Below are 14,004 nucleotides of genomic sequence, written 5' to 3' on the forward strand. Positions count from 1 at the left end.
GTGTGTGTGTGTGTGTGTGTCAGTCATCGTGGCAATATGTGGTTATGGAGACACCCGCTGCGGTGGGAACTACCACCGAGATGGTTTTAAGTACTTTGGCATGTGTTTGTATGTCTGTTGACGAATGTTGTCACCGCCTTAGCAACTGTGAAAGATACAGTCATAAAACTTTACAGGTGTGTAGATGACATCAGAATCAAAGGCTGAGTTCAAAGTACTGAGTAGTTATATAATGATGTTGTAAAAACTGCTGAGTCGTCATGGGTCGGAACATCAGCATGCTGTAGTTTGACCTGCTTTGTTGCTCAGTTGGTCATTTGCCAAGTCATGCGTTGGCCTTAAAAGAGAACTCTGGGATTTTTGAACCTTATCTTCCCATGTAGATGGGGCGTAAATGATTAATAGGGGCAGAAATCTTTGCATTTGGTCCACTAATGAGCAAGAATGGTTTAACTGTAAAACAGCTGCTGCAGTGTAATAAACAGGGCGTCAGAGTACATCCCCTAAAAGTGCTTGTTTTTGCCACTGACAAATCCATAATGTCCAGACACTACTATTCATTTTTACCTCTGCAAGCCTGTAAACATGATTCAAATCACACAAACTGAGAAGAGAAAATTGTTCTCAATATTTTGATACTACTTTGATACTTACATGCAGCCATGTAAGTAGGCATTACATCAAGATATTTCCTGAGCAGCTTCACTTTATCACTTCATGTAAATAGTCCAATATTAAAGGAATAGCGGGGGAAGAGATACTCCAGCTCTGTCCAAAGCTCATTATTCATGTGCCAGGCCCAGAGTTATGTGTCTCTGCATTCTCATCCTAACTATACATTCCTGATCCTTAACAGCTAACGCTAACTCCACCATGATGACAATTAACTGCATGTTTATTTTAGGGGATGTTAAGATGTAGATCTTCTAACATCAGCGGCTTTAATAGAACAAACTGTATCACAGCCGCAAGTAATGCATCATTATTAAAATGATTATAGGAGGTAGCTATAATGAAAATGTATAATCCACAGTCAAGTGTTTCATGTTTTCAATACTGCTAACATCCAGAGCAAGAGTCGAGAGTTAAGTCAACCCTGTGTAGGACACCAGGAGTCATTCTGGGTAAAATGATCAACTCAACTTAAAATCAATTAGGAACGCTGAAAGTGAGGACACACCGAAACATGTCAGTAACATCCACAGTGTACAGGAGCGATCATCTCTCTCACCTGGTTATAGGTGCACGTCGAACACTCCCTCCTCCACTGTCTCTATATCCTCTTCAGCAATTACTGATAGGAACAGAGAGGGTGAGGGTGAAGAAAGGAGAAATAGACTTATCAAACAAATGGAAATGCAAAACACAGACCGAAAGCTAATGAAACGTGTGGCCTCCGTCTGTTTGCTCTTCACCAATTCATTTCGCGTGGAAGCTATTGTTTAGTCCACACCGGTGAAGCAAGTTCACACTGATACGCATACAGAGCCAGGCAGGGCACCACTTGTGCTAATTTCGGATGAAAACACGGCATCTATGAGTCACTGGCCTCGCCGCGCGCTGGACCAATCACATTTCCATTGCAAATTACACTCTATTGTTTGAGAATATCTTCCCGAATGTCAGCGCGCCATATGCTCGGAGGGAGACAAAAGCACCCCTTCAAAAAGTGGAGGTGTTGTAGTGGTGACAAGAAGTGCTGCAAACATGTGAGAGAAATTCCTCTGAGCTACACTTTTTCTGAGAGGATGACTACATTAGACTGTGTTTTGGAAAAGAAAACAGTGTTTTTCGGCTGGTGTTTCTGCATATCTAAGGATTGCGAGGGTGTTTCTTGTGTTAATTTGTCTTAGCTAGCATCAAGATCAAACTATTTTATGCTGCATTTACATCATAAGGAAGAAACAGAGAAGAAATACCATTCATCAGTCGTTAAGTCTCAAGACAATAAATTTTACATTTAGATGTCACCATAAAGAACATAACTGAATCTGAGGCCTGTACTACGAAGCAGGCCACTGGTATTATTCCTGAGTATAAGGAATTATAAATAAAATGTTGTGATCTAAATCTTAAAATGTCATGAGAGGAAAAAGCAACTCGTGTAATTTGTTGTAAAACAAGATCTCCAATATACTCAAGTGTTTGTGTATTCTCCTATGACTTCAGCGCAGCAATCTCTGCCAAGCCAATGCAAATGAAAGTTTTTTTGGTTTTAGTTTAAAAAGCAGAGCCCCCCCTCACCTGTGTTCTGCAGGCTGGGTGGAGTGTTGGCAGGTGGAGGGAAGCTATAGGACCTGGCCTGGAGAGCCGGTGGAGTCTCGTGGCTGATGCTCTTGGTCCTCTTCCGGCACTCGACGGCCAGGCGGCTCCGGCAGGCCTTGTGGCAGTTCACCCCGCAGGCTGACCCCAGAGCATCCATGTGGTGGGAGAAGGACGGCGGCAGGGAGAGGTTCCGGGAGAGGAGGAGAGGGCGGCGGGGTCGCCGGAGGAGAGGGAGGGAGAGTCGTCGAGAGAGGAGGCGAGAGGGGAAGAGGGGAGGGAAAGGCCAAGAAGAGTGAGGGGAGGACGGGGAGGTGGGTGGAGATAGAGGGAGAGGGTCAGACAGAGGGATGGGTGCAAACAGAAACATCGGGGCGAACGGAAGAGCTAGGGGCGACGGGATCGTGCTTGTACACGCCATGCAGACGCACGAACACTGGCACACACACACAGTGAGGCCGACGGTGCCCGACAACAACTCTGTCAACGAGGGGGGGTCTAAGAGGAGAGGAGCGACGGGTCATCCAGCAACACAGCGAGAAAAACATGTGAGTCAAAGAACCTCAATAGACACACACACACACACACACACACACACACACACACACACACACACACACACACACACACACACATCTTACTAGTGTTGTCACGATAACAAAAAATTCACTTTCCCTTGACACCACTTCAAAAGATTATTTTCAATATTAAAATTTGACTTCCAACAAAGGTGATTTAAGCTAATTAAATTCCATGACATTACCACCTATTGACAGTTTAATACGCTACTTAAAAAAGACAAAATTCTTTTTTTCTTTCCGCCAGGAAGTGTGTTACCCTCCTCTCCCTTAGAGGTCAAGTACCCAGCTTCAGTCTTGATGAACTTGTCTACCTTGAAATGCTCAGTGCCATTTTAAAAAAAACCTCCCTTTTGTTCAACTTCACTGCACTTTTCTCTCTTGGATTGTTGCTCTGTGCTCGCTCGCTGTAGCATTCAGTGCCTAGTTGGCCATTAAATATGAAGCTACAGCCAGTTAGCATTTGGAAGACTGGAAGGTGAGTGGATGTCAATTCTCTGTATGCTAGTATTCATGTTCAATGGACGATTATGAAAATGATATTGGTCATCTCACCCAACTCTCAGCAAGACAGTGGATAAGAATATTTCCAAAGCAATATTGAGATATTCCTTTAAAGAGAGGGACAAAGACAGGAGCACTTGTTGCTGTCATATCATAGCCATATTGTGTTGATATGTAAGATGCAAGTAGCTGCTGCAAGTAGCACAGACAGCAACAGATGTGTTTCCACACAGGGATTGAGAAAAGTGATGAGCCCAGCTGGGACGCACTTGTATAATGCTCACTTTTTTGTGTCCCCTGGAAACACTAACGTTGTCGTTTGTGCTACTTGCAGCTGCTACTACCTGCTTGTGTTGTGTGTTATTTGCAGCACATTGTGTGTCAAAATTGACGATGTTTTCTGAATTTGCCTGTGTTTTCTTAAGTTGCAGCGCGTTGAGCTCTTAGGGCCACCGTAGAATACTGGTATAGTGACAGCACTGCACCCATTAAAAAACACTGAGATGCCTCTCATACCTATGTCTAAATATCTGAAGTCTAGCTACACACACACACACACACACACACACACACACACACACACACACACAAACAAACACTCACACTCCCACATTCAGAGTCCTCAACAGGGGTGATTCATTTCAATTATGTCCCTGCCGCTCTGTCTACCTCCCTGAGCACAGGCTAACAATGGTGATGGGGATGAATGGCTGTGGGGCTCTTTCATTGACTTCCTCTGGACTCATTAATGCACTGGAACACTCACACACTCCCAATCATCAGACACTCCTTCTGAGTGGAGAAAAGATGGGTGAGTGTCGGGATTTTTGTGGGTGCAAGTGAATTCTGTGTGTACACGTAGTGCTAAGTCATGCATGAATCTGTTTGTGTGTGTCTGCTTGTGTTCGCTCTTTTCACCTCCCTGCCATTGTCTCCTCCTTTTGTCTCAACAGCAGTAATCATGTGGCCATGGTTGTATTTTATAAATTGAATTACCTTCGGAGAATTGTGTATAAAAGCTAAAATTCTTCTATTCTATTCTTTGTAAGACTTCACCACTTCGAATAGAATATGTCTTGCTAATTAAGAAATTAGGCAGCGATCAGAGAGGCCTTTTCTTTTTAACTTTCAAACACAAGATGCAGGGTGCTGTGAACGGTTGCTAGTAACACACCGCAGGACCTCAAAGGCCCCAAGGAGCATTAATTACTCTAGTTGCTATGCAACTCCAATGTTTGATGATAACTTGCAAGCTTTTCAATAAGCGTTAGTGTTAGCCAACCTGAGATGAACCTGAATGAATGAGGAAGCAGTTAATATAGAGAATAAGAATGGACCAGAGAGAGCTGGTAATTGAAATGCTTGTTTTCTTTCAGGAAGAGGTGAATACATTACATCCTCTGACACACAAACACACACGTTTCTCAGACTCTCATAGACATTGAAAGGTTAAGGTGCAACCCGGCCCCCCATCTTGTGCTATAGATGTAAACTACTAACTTCTCCCATTCATGAGGCCGAGCTGTAATCAATCACTTCCTGAAAGACTCCACCAGATAGAAACTTGTATGATTTGGCATCATTTTCAAAGTCCTAGCTTGACATCTGGATGGAAACATATGTAGTGCAAATTTGTCAGAGTGCTGAATGTCTTGCACATCATGACTACTTCATTTCTAGCATCAGCACAAACCAGCAGTGGCACAGTCAGGGAGGGAGAGGGAGGAAGCTACTGTAAGTGTGTGTGTTTTTGAAGATAATGACCATGAGAGGGTGGGAGGTGCTGGAGGTTGTGTGTAAGTACATTTGTGTTGTGTAGTGAACAAAGCCTTGTGTGTGGATATATATATATATATATATATATATATATGAAGCTACTGTAAGTGTGTGTGTATATATGTATATATATATATATATATATATATATATATATATATATGCCATTGTTTCTGTATTGATTACATTTACTCAGCACTTTAACTCTGTGCATCTTTAACTACAGAGGATGTGTGTGTGTGTGAGAGAATGTATGTGTGATGACTGGGGACTGGAGGCGTCAAAAAGAATAACTTATTTTTTGAAGGCTGTACTCATCTGGGTGGAACATGCACATCTGTGCAGCAGATGTGGAACTAAAAGAATTGCTCTCTTACCTTTACATTTGTAGCCTTGTTTATAGAAGCCCCAGATCTACAAAAAGACAGAGAGAAAGAAAAGAGCAGTGAGGTTGTGTTAATTAAGATGCGTTTTCATTTTGTTTCCACTGGTCATGGTGATGCAATTATTGCAGCATTTTGAAATGAAAAATTCACAGCTGAGTCATAGGTCAACAACAGGTCATTACAGGAATTCAAATACTCCACACACAGTAAGTTATGTTATGTCACTTTCTTTGTCTTTGTCTTGCTGCACCAAATTAAAAAAAAAAGGAACAAAGCAAAACAGAAGATTTGTATCATTTTTCTAATTGAAATGACAAATTTTAAGACGATTTAGTCTGTTAACTACAAATGTCATACACTTAACTATTAAACATGCCATATAATGTTTAATTACTTTCTTACTTCCCATATTAGTCATTAGTTTCTGTTCATTTCACTATAGTGTGACTGTAGAGACTTACAATCCATCATGTTTAACTTTATTCTATGTCAATAAGTTAAAGATAATTTACAATGTAATGTGGTGATATGGGATTTTGTTTGTGTAGGAACTCTCCATTATTTTTAGCGCTGGCTGCCTAAACACAGCTTTTAAAAAAAACAAAAAAGGCGCATATAAACTGTAAAACCAAACAACTCTGACACTGTTAGATATCTCCAGTAGGTTTCAAGTCTGGGTCTGTGGTGAACAGGAATGAAATATAGGAAATTAGTCTCAAAACGTATGCTTTGGCAGTAAAGAGAAAGTACACACAATCAGCAGTTAATGGGCTAAAACATGTTAAAACAGCCATGTAGCTCACATCTTGATTTACCCCATTGATGCCAAGGAAGTGCAGGAAAAAAAGCAAATGAAGAAAGGAGCACAGAGAGAGATGTAGGGCAAGTGTGACAGAGAGAGAGAGGGGAAGAAAGGGGGAGAGAGAGAGAGAGAGAGGAGGTTGGCGGGACAGAAGGGACAGAGGGGGTGGAGGGGGACCGAGATCAAGCGGGACGCAGGGAGCGCACAGACAGTGGGGGAACAATGACATGAAAGAGCAGAGCTGGAGATCACACACAGCACTGGCACATCTGAGGAGGCACAAAATATCCTGACCTCTTCACACACACACACACACGCACACAAACACACCAAAGACGCACACACAAACCTACATGCATGCATGCAAACACATACACCAGCAGAGGCACATATAGACACAAACAAAGACACACACACACACACACACACGGACGCAGTGGGAAACCGTGAGCACAGTCGGAGGTTCTACAACAAAGAGAAGTTGGGTACGAGCAGAACATCTAAACACAACTATCATCACAGGTCTGCCTACACTGACTGACCTTTACTGACTCTGACACAATGCACTACAAACAAGAGCTGCAAACACTGACTTGTTACTTTCCTTTGACACTTGTGCTGCTGGCTTTTTAGAGAACAGCTACTTTTACACATGTAATGTTAAGGCTGCACTCTGTGAGACATGCTTTTATTTGTGGAATCGTTTCCTGAAGTCTCACATCAGCTGTCAATGCTTATTGAAAAGTAAGTGTGTATTTAATTACTGTTTAACTACTATAGGTAGTACTGATGCAATATTGGATGTTTCCTTATCCTAAAGAGGAGATTTCAGATAAGGGTAAAAAAAACTTTTTAATTGAATGGAAAGTCAGCTCTTGAGTAAAGACCTTGTGTTCTTTGTGAAACGAAAAACTGTCTCTAAACCAAATGACTTCTATGTTTTCCTACCAGACATCACATTCTGTTCCTGCTCTCCCGAGCCGCTTCAGACAGGCAGACAAACAGAGTGAGGAGAGTTTCCATTCGCCATTAGCTACATTCACATCAACATTTTTAGCATTCAGCTTGAAGGTTGTCTGCCGTGCCCTAATGTGTTTCGCCTGTGTTCATTTAGCCCTTGCCTCCCTTCTGTATTTAAGTCTCTGTCTTCCACTTGTCTTTGTCAGTTCATCTGTGGAGTTTCTCTTGTGCTCCCGTGATTGTTCCTGAGTTTCGTCATTTCTATGACCTTGGTTTGGATTTTCAGAGTTAAGTTTTTTTCCTCCCTAAACTTCACTTTTTCACCTATTTCCTGTAAGCTTCTGGACTTTTGTGTTAATTAAAGTTCCTTCTTTCCACCTACCCTTTTGTTGTCTGCGTTTTCAGTCCAACTTTCCCTGACACCTGACAGATGTTGTACTGATTATCGGCACGGCTGTGATTCGGTCGTAGGTACAAGGCTGCAGGCAGATCACCGAACACTGATATTCAGTACAACATCAGTCCCTCTCGTGTTGATATTGCTTAAATATTACGTTGCAGTTTGACAGTGTATTTTGTTGTGACTATTTCTTGTATGGCAAACAGTGACTTCCTGGAGTCTTTTGGTCACCAATGAGGTTGCCAGGGGAACCAACAGGGACAGGCCGCCGTCTCCTGGGCAGACTGCAGCATACATAAGAGAGCGATTGCATCGATCTTCTCATCTAACTCTCAGCAACAAAGCAGGTAAGTCTTAAAAATGTTGAACTATTCCTTTAACTGCTGTAATGAGCTAACAGAGGAGAAAGTCATCGCTGTCACTGAAGTGTAAAGCCTCCGTCCTCCAGTGCATGACTCCAACAGGACCGAACAGATCCAGCGCAGAAACACATGTTGCTGACATGATGCTGACTTGACTAATAGACGGTGCCATCGTCTATAACCAATTATCAACTTGATGAGTTCAACATGTGATCTCAGAGCTTCTGATTAAGTCTCATGCAGCGTGCGTCTTCAACTTGTGTGGACACCGAAGGAGGAAAACTGCTGCCAAGAGAACAGACACGTCCCTCGTGTTTAGCTGAAGTTACAGGGACTGGAAACAGATTTGTTTGGACACACCCCTCTCCACTGCCAAAGCCTGCGAGCCGGCAGGATAAGGTCACCCAAACATGTCCATGTCAGGTTTGTTTACAACATGCTGGCTCGCAACCTAAAACGCAACAGATTCCTTAATGGCAAGCTCACGGCAGTTTGGAGCGAGGAAATCACCCGGTAGGTGCGATCCCAGAAAAGAATAATATATGAACCCGATTTTGTTGCTTTATTATTGGACAGATTGCCTTGACAACCCCGGAGAGAGACTCATATTCCTAGTAAGAAAACATTTAAAAGCTCTAATTGGCTGATTCTCAATGAAGTAGAGCCTTTGTCACCCCAGAAGTAAAAAATAAGAGATCTGTGTCGACTCACTCCCGATTCCATGAAGCTAAACTGTCATAAACCCAAAGAGGCTCATGCATCACACGCTGCAGTCTCTCATATTAAAGTGTTCTGGGCCTCTAGCTAAACACTTTGCTGTATCCTCCCGAGATGTAAAAACACACACTTAGCTCGCTGCGTGCCCTGCGTGTAGCAAAACTCATTTGTGCGCTGTTAATTAGGACGTAAGGCCAGAGGTGGCTGCGGGCCGAAAACGGCACAAGATTAGGAGGATCTGATGCGAGACACTGGAGGCGAGTGGACTCTGCGGTGTTTACACGAGGCCTGGGCTTGGCGTGTTCGCCGTGTTTGGAAGCAAGTGCTGGAAAAAAAAAAAAAAAAAAAAAGGAGCTGCAGGATAATATTGTTTTTGCACAGGAGCCAAGAGGAAAGCAGGCAAATGAGGAAGTGGCTGGTGTATCTACCTCTGCCACACACAGATAAACACACACACACACACACACACACACACACACACACACACACACACACACACAGACATATTCAAAGGAAGAAGCATGCTGTCAGAGTCCTTATCTTTCCCTGCTCTCTATTCTGTGTTTCCCCTCATGACGGTTTGAAAATGTCTGCGCTTCCCCTGGATAATGGATGTTTGTCTGCCAGAGTGTGTTCTCATCTGAGTGTTAATCAAAGCCCATACCTATAGCTAATGTGACATACCACTCTTATGAGCACTGCAATCCCTCTCCAGCTCATATCAAGTATGGAGAAATGAATGGGATGTCATCTCTGTGTCTCCAGTTCAACACGAGGGCCCTATTCTTGCTCTCATTACGGCGGAGTGCTGACGCACGGTGTCTAAATAACACAGAGCTCCTTGGGGGACTTAAGGGCCAGAGGACACACACACACAAATAATACTGCAACAGAGGAGGGCTATCATCTCCCCCAATTACCTTCCTCCCATATTTCCCAGAATGCAACTTCAGCAGCGTGTGGCTGTAGCTCAAAGTAATTGGCGTTGCCCTGACCTGACAGGAGGGACCTCTGAGAGATGGGGGCTATCGCTCGCTGCCGAGACAAATAATGACGCCCGCGCAGCTACACAGCTGTGGGATGGCAGGTCGAGCGCAGCCGACCTCTGACAAGCTATGACACCGATTGGGATAGTGAAGAAATCAATGCATTTGAAAAGCAAACAAAAGAGATCAATATTTTTTCAGGAGGCTGAAGGGTTTAGAAATCATACAGCTGATGCAGTATTAAAAATAATCTATAAAATATATGATGTTTTGTGTAATTTTACTATCAACTGTTGTTAGTTATAGTGAGAAAAAAAAAAAAGCACAAGCTCAAAATAGGATTAGCGTGCACATGTGAGTGCGGGGGGGGGGGGTTTACTCACAAAGCCGGCGCAGTGTTCACAGAACGTGGGCTTGACGTAGGTGGTCTCGGTGAAAGTGTGGATGAATCCCATCTTGCAGTTAAGCAGAGAGCTGGCTTTCATAAAGTAGTCTATCATCTCGTCTCTGCTGATCTTCCCGTCTCTGCGAGAGGGAGCGAGAGAGAGAGAGAGAGAGAGAGAGAGACAGAGATGTAAAGTTTTGCTACAGATTGGGGTCAGTGTGCAGACTGTTGGCTCGGGGTGTGTGGATCTGTCTGTGTGTGTGTGTGTGTGTGAGGGAGAGAGAGAGAGAGAACAAATGTGCAAGCTCTCACTGGTTCTTATCCAGCTCTCCGAACTTGCTGAGGTACGGGAAGTTGTTCCTGATCGCTTCAAACTCGTCCCTGGAGATGTTGCCGTCACCGTCGGTGTCAAAGTTCTTAAAGACGGACTGTAAGAGAGAGAGAGAGTGTCAACATGAATTCAACTTTAAAGTGCTGATTCCTGACAGTGTCATTACCTTACCCATGAAACTGACATTCATGAATTTCCCATAGGGGATAAATAAAGTATCTATCTATCTATCTATCTATCTATCTATCTATCTATCTATCTATCCATCTATCTATCTATCTGACATATTTATATTTAAGTTTAAATAATATGCTGATAAAATGAATTCTAACATAATCTATAAAACATATAATTTGCATTAATAAATAACAATTTAATCCGTGAGCAAACCTTGAAGCTCTGCAATGTGAAATTCTTTGTGTCATTTTTGTAAATGAAGCCTTATGAAACAATTTGGGTGCACTGATTATGCAATTAAACAAATAAAAGATGCTAACTGCGCTAACCACTCTGATCCGTCTGCTAGTCTCTGGTTCTGGTCTCAACAGACTCCTCATCTGAGTCTGGGTCTGACTGAGGCTCAAACATGTGGCTGAGTCTCTCTGATGTTTCCTCCTCTAACCATCTTCATACTCTGCTCTTTCACCTGTCCACCTGGAGCCAGCAGGTGGTGGGCGGGGCTCAAAACCTGATCCAGATTTCTGGTTTGAGGAAGTAAGAGTAGATGAGCTTCCAGCCCTAACCCTAACCCTGTTTTTTTTGTTTTTTTATGTGGGAAAATCATGTTCAACAAAATATGAATCGTAGCAGAGTATTTTTTTACAGAGTCTGGAGAGGAACTTTAATGACATCTTCATTACTGACCTGACTGAAAGCAAGTGGAATGTGTCCACAAGCAGGAGACTACAAACATGTCTCCTGGTGAGTTATGTAAGTAATGTATCCATTTAATGCTCCTGCTGCCAAATGCACCAAAAATACACTTTTTTAAAGGATAAGAAATGAGCTTTATTATGTATTATTGAAATCTTCCCTCTGGGTTTGACAGGATTTCAGCAGTTCAGGCTTAAACACTATATTGCATGGTTTTCAAATGATGCAGCCTTGGTAATTATGGTGTAAGATTATTGCCAATATGGTCAAAGAGCCTAGATCACTTCACAGTCATCATGTCAAGATGGTGGTGGAGAGGTATAACAGCAGATAATTCATCCTCAGCTTCCCAGCGCCATCGCATCGGACCCCAGAACTTACGATTATCCCTGAGAGAGACGCACGTGAAGTGGCTGAGAAACTCACCTCCACCATCTTCTCTATGTGCTTCTTGATGATCGTCGGGTCGGCGCTGGGCTTCACCGACACGGCCCACTCATCGATCATCGTGGGCTTGGGGTCGGGCGCGGGGGCTGGGCTGGAGTTCTGCTGCAGCAGGCGAGAAACCAAAGAGCAAGAGATCAATATCAGCACAGGGAAGAAAAAGAAAAAGAAAAAGAAATAGAAGAAGAAGAAGAAGAAGAAGGTGCTGTCGTCTTGCAAAAGAAAAGAGAAAAGACAGCAGCTGCTGTAGAGAGCAGCAGTCAAGGGTTAGTGCTGTGGATCTAAATGTCACGACAGAATGAAAGTAAAGATTTCCAATATGCCTGTGTGACACTTTTCTTTATACCGCTCAATATACATTTGTAACAGCATCTACATTATTATAGAGTAGGGCAGATATGGAGTCTGGGATAGTGGGATATTTAGCGTTAATTTTTTTCTATTTAAATACCTCAAACAATCCCACAGAATTTTATACTTTATACTTTATACTTCAAAACCTATCTCACTAGTTTTAGCGTGAGGAGCTTCACAAAGCAGGTGACACCTCTCAAAAGGTGAAGAAAATCAGGACCATCCATCATACCAGGACAGGAGGAGAGCGGCATATATCACTGCCAAATATGGGATATCTAAAAAAGAAAAAAAAAAAGTATGGGACGAGTAGTGTAAATCTGTGAACTGCTCACCACTGGCTTTCGTGGCTCTCTCTGTAGAGACATCTGGTAGATCTCCTCCTCCGTGTGGTACTGGTCCAGAGAGACCTGCACAGACCAGAGCACAGAGCATTCATTTCAATACTTTGTCTTCAAACGTCTCTGTCTTCATGTAAGAAGAAGAAGAAAAAGACGTTGCACTGGCGCAACTCAAACTAAACATTTAGCACAAGAGTTTATGTGGGTTTAATGAACCTTCTGCTGCATCCCAGGATGAATCACCAGTGTCCATCCCATGGATATCTGATTGACCTTTTACACATTATCAGGGCTTTCACTATTAAATATCTGCAGTTATGAGACACTGTTACCTTACAATTAGCCTATATGAGACTTCTGGTCCAGACAGACACCATCTGATGTTACATTCAGATGTGTTTTTGTTTCATTCAAATAGATGTCTCTTGTGGAAAACAGCATTTTGTTCAGTGACATTATCAAAAAAAGACGCAGTGAATCCCCAATGATTTAGCTTTCATTAAACAAGGAAATGAGTTTCCTGCAGTTAATTTGTTGCATCCTTAAACTGAGACACTGGTTACGATCACATGATGACACCTGAACCAGCTCCAATCGCTGACTGAAGACCATCAGATGTGTTTGAAAGCTCAGGAAGTTAGTTACGATGCTACATATACAGTTCTCAGAGTTCAATAATTAACGTGCACGCTCAAAGTACCAGTAAGCAATGCTGTATTTTATACAGTTTGCATGAGGAGAGGAATCTGGGAGTGTTTTGGAAAAGTTAAAACAGGATTTAGCCTCTTTTCATCCACAGCATTCATCTTCACCACAAAATAAACACATTCCTGGACAGATGTCAGGCAGAAGCAACTGCAAACTTCACTTACATAGACACAAAGTGACTGAGTAGGGCTCACAAATAAAAATCCACCAATAACAAGGACCTGGCCAAATAAAACCAAAAACATGGCTAGATACTACATTAGCAAGGAGAGAAAATGTGTCTGTATAATTCGGGTGAACTAACCCTTTAAAGGTCTGAATCTGCACCAAGCAAACTGGATTCCACTGAACTCCATACTGGAAACTAAACAAAAGCTTTTGCATTGCAGCGAAATGATCAAATATTGTAAATATAAACATTGTTTGCTTTGGGATATTGGGCAAAGATCTAACTGTGCATCCCTGCAAAGATTCCAATCAGAATTTGCAGATGCAATGACAATAACAGTTATTTCGTTTTTCAGCTTCACAAACCTCAGTATTCCCCCTCACACGCAGACCTGCTCATTATTGTTGAGTTGGTAAGTAGAGGTGTCTTTTCACGCAGCCGCTATGGCAACAGGTAAGAGAACGGCGTCTATTTTTTGCTCCAGTTAACACATCACAGCCAACTGCCACATGTAATCATCCACTGCATCCACAGTTGGCCCCTAATTATTTTCCTCTGAGCTATTCTCTTAGTGTAATTGTGTTTCCTGGGTTTCATTGAGTTGGAGACGTAAGTGCGGAAGGAAAAAGTTTTTTTTTTTTTTCTTGTTTGTCCTTCTGATTTACA

General features: G+C 42.6%; 1 protein-coding gene across 2 annotated transcripts in view; it reads right to left on the minus strand.

Moving 5' to 3' along the window:
• Window positions 1-6: 6 nt before the first annotated feature.
• Window positions 7-14,004, minus strand: part of LOC111654226 (RAS guanyl-releasing protein 2) — a 36,365-nt gene continuing 22,367 nt past the window's right edge. The window contains exons 10-16 of one of the 2 annotated variants that reach the window (XM_023405161.2): window positions 12,456-12,530; window positions 11,749-11,868; window positions 10,431-10,546; window positions 10,117-10,258; window positions 5,498-5,534; window positions 2,245-2,403; window positions 7-1,294 (exon numbers count right to left, since the gene is read on the minus strand). In XM_023405161.2, the coding sequence (XP_023260929.1) occupies window positions 1,236-1,294; window positions 2,245-2,403; window positions 5,498-5,534; window positions 10,117-10,258; window positions 10,431-10,546; window positions 11,749-11,868; window positions 12,456-12,530 (708 nt within the window). In that variant the 3' untranslated portion in view covers window positions 7-1,235. Of the gene's footprint in view, window positions 1,295-2,244; window positions 2,404-5,497; window positions 5,535-10,116; window positions 10,259-10,430; window positions 10,547-11,748; window positions 11,872-12,455; window positions 12,531-14,004 lie in introns of both variants that reach the window. The other variant, XM_023405160.2, reaches the window with a different exon arrangement.

Source organism: Seriola lalandi, unplaced genomic scaffold (genome assembly GCF_002814215.2).
Source record: "Seriola lalandi dorsalis isolate HSWRI2012SDOR001 ecotype SW California unplaced genomic scaffold, Sedor1 jcf7180002054263, whole genome shotgun sequence".
NCBI lineage: Eukaryota > Metazoa > Chordata > Actinopteri > Carangiformes > Carangidae > Seriola > Seriola lalandi.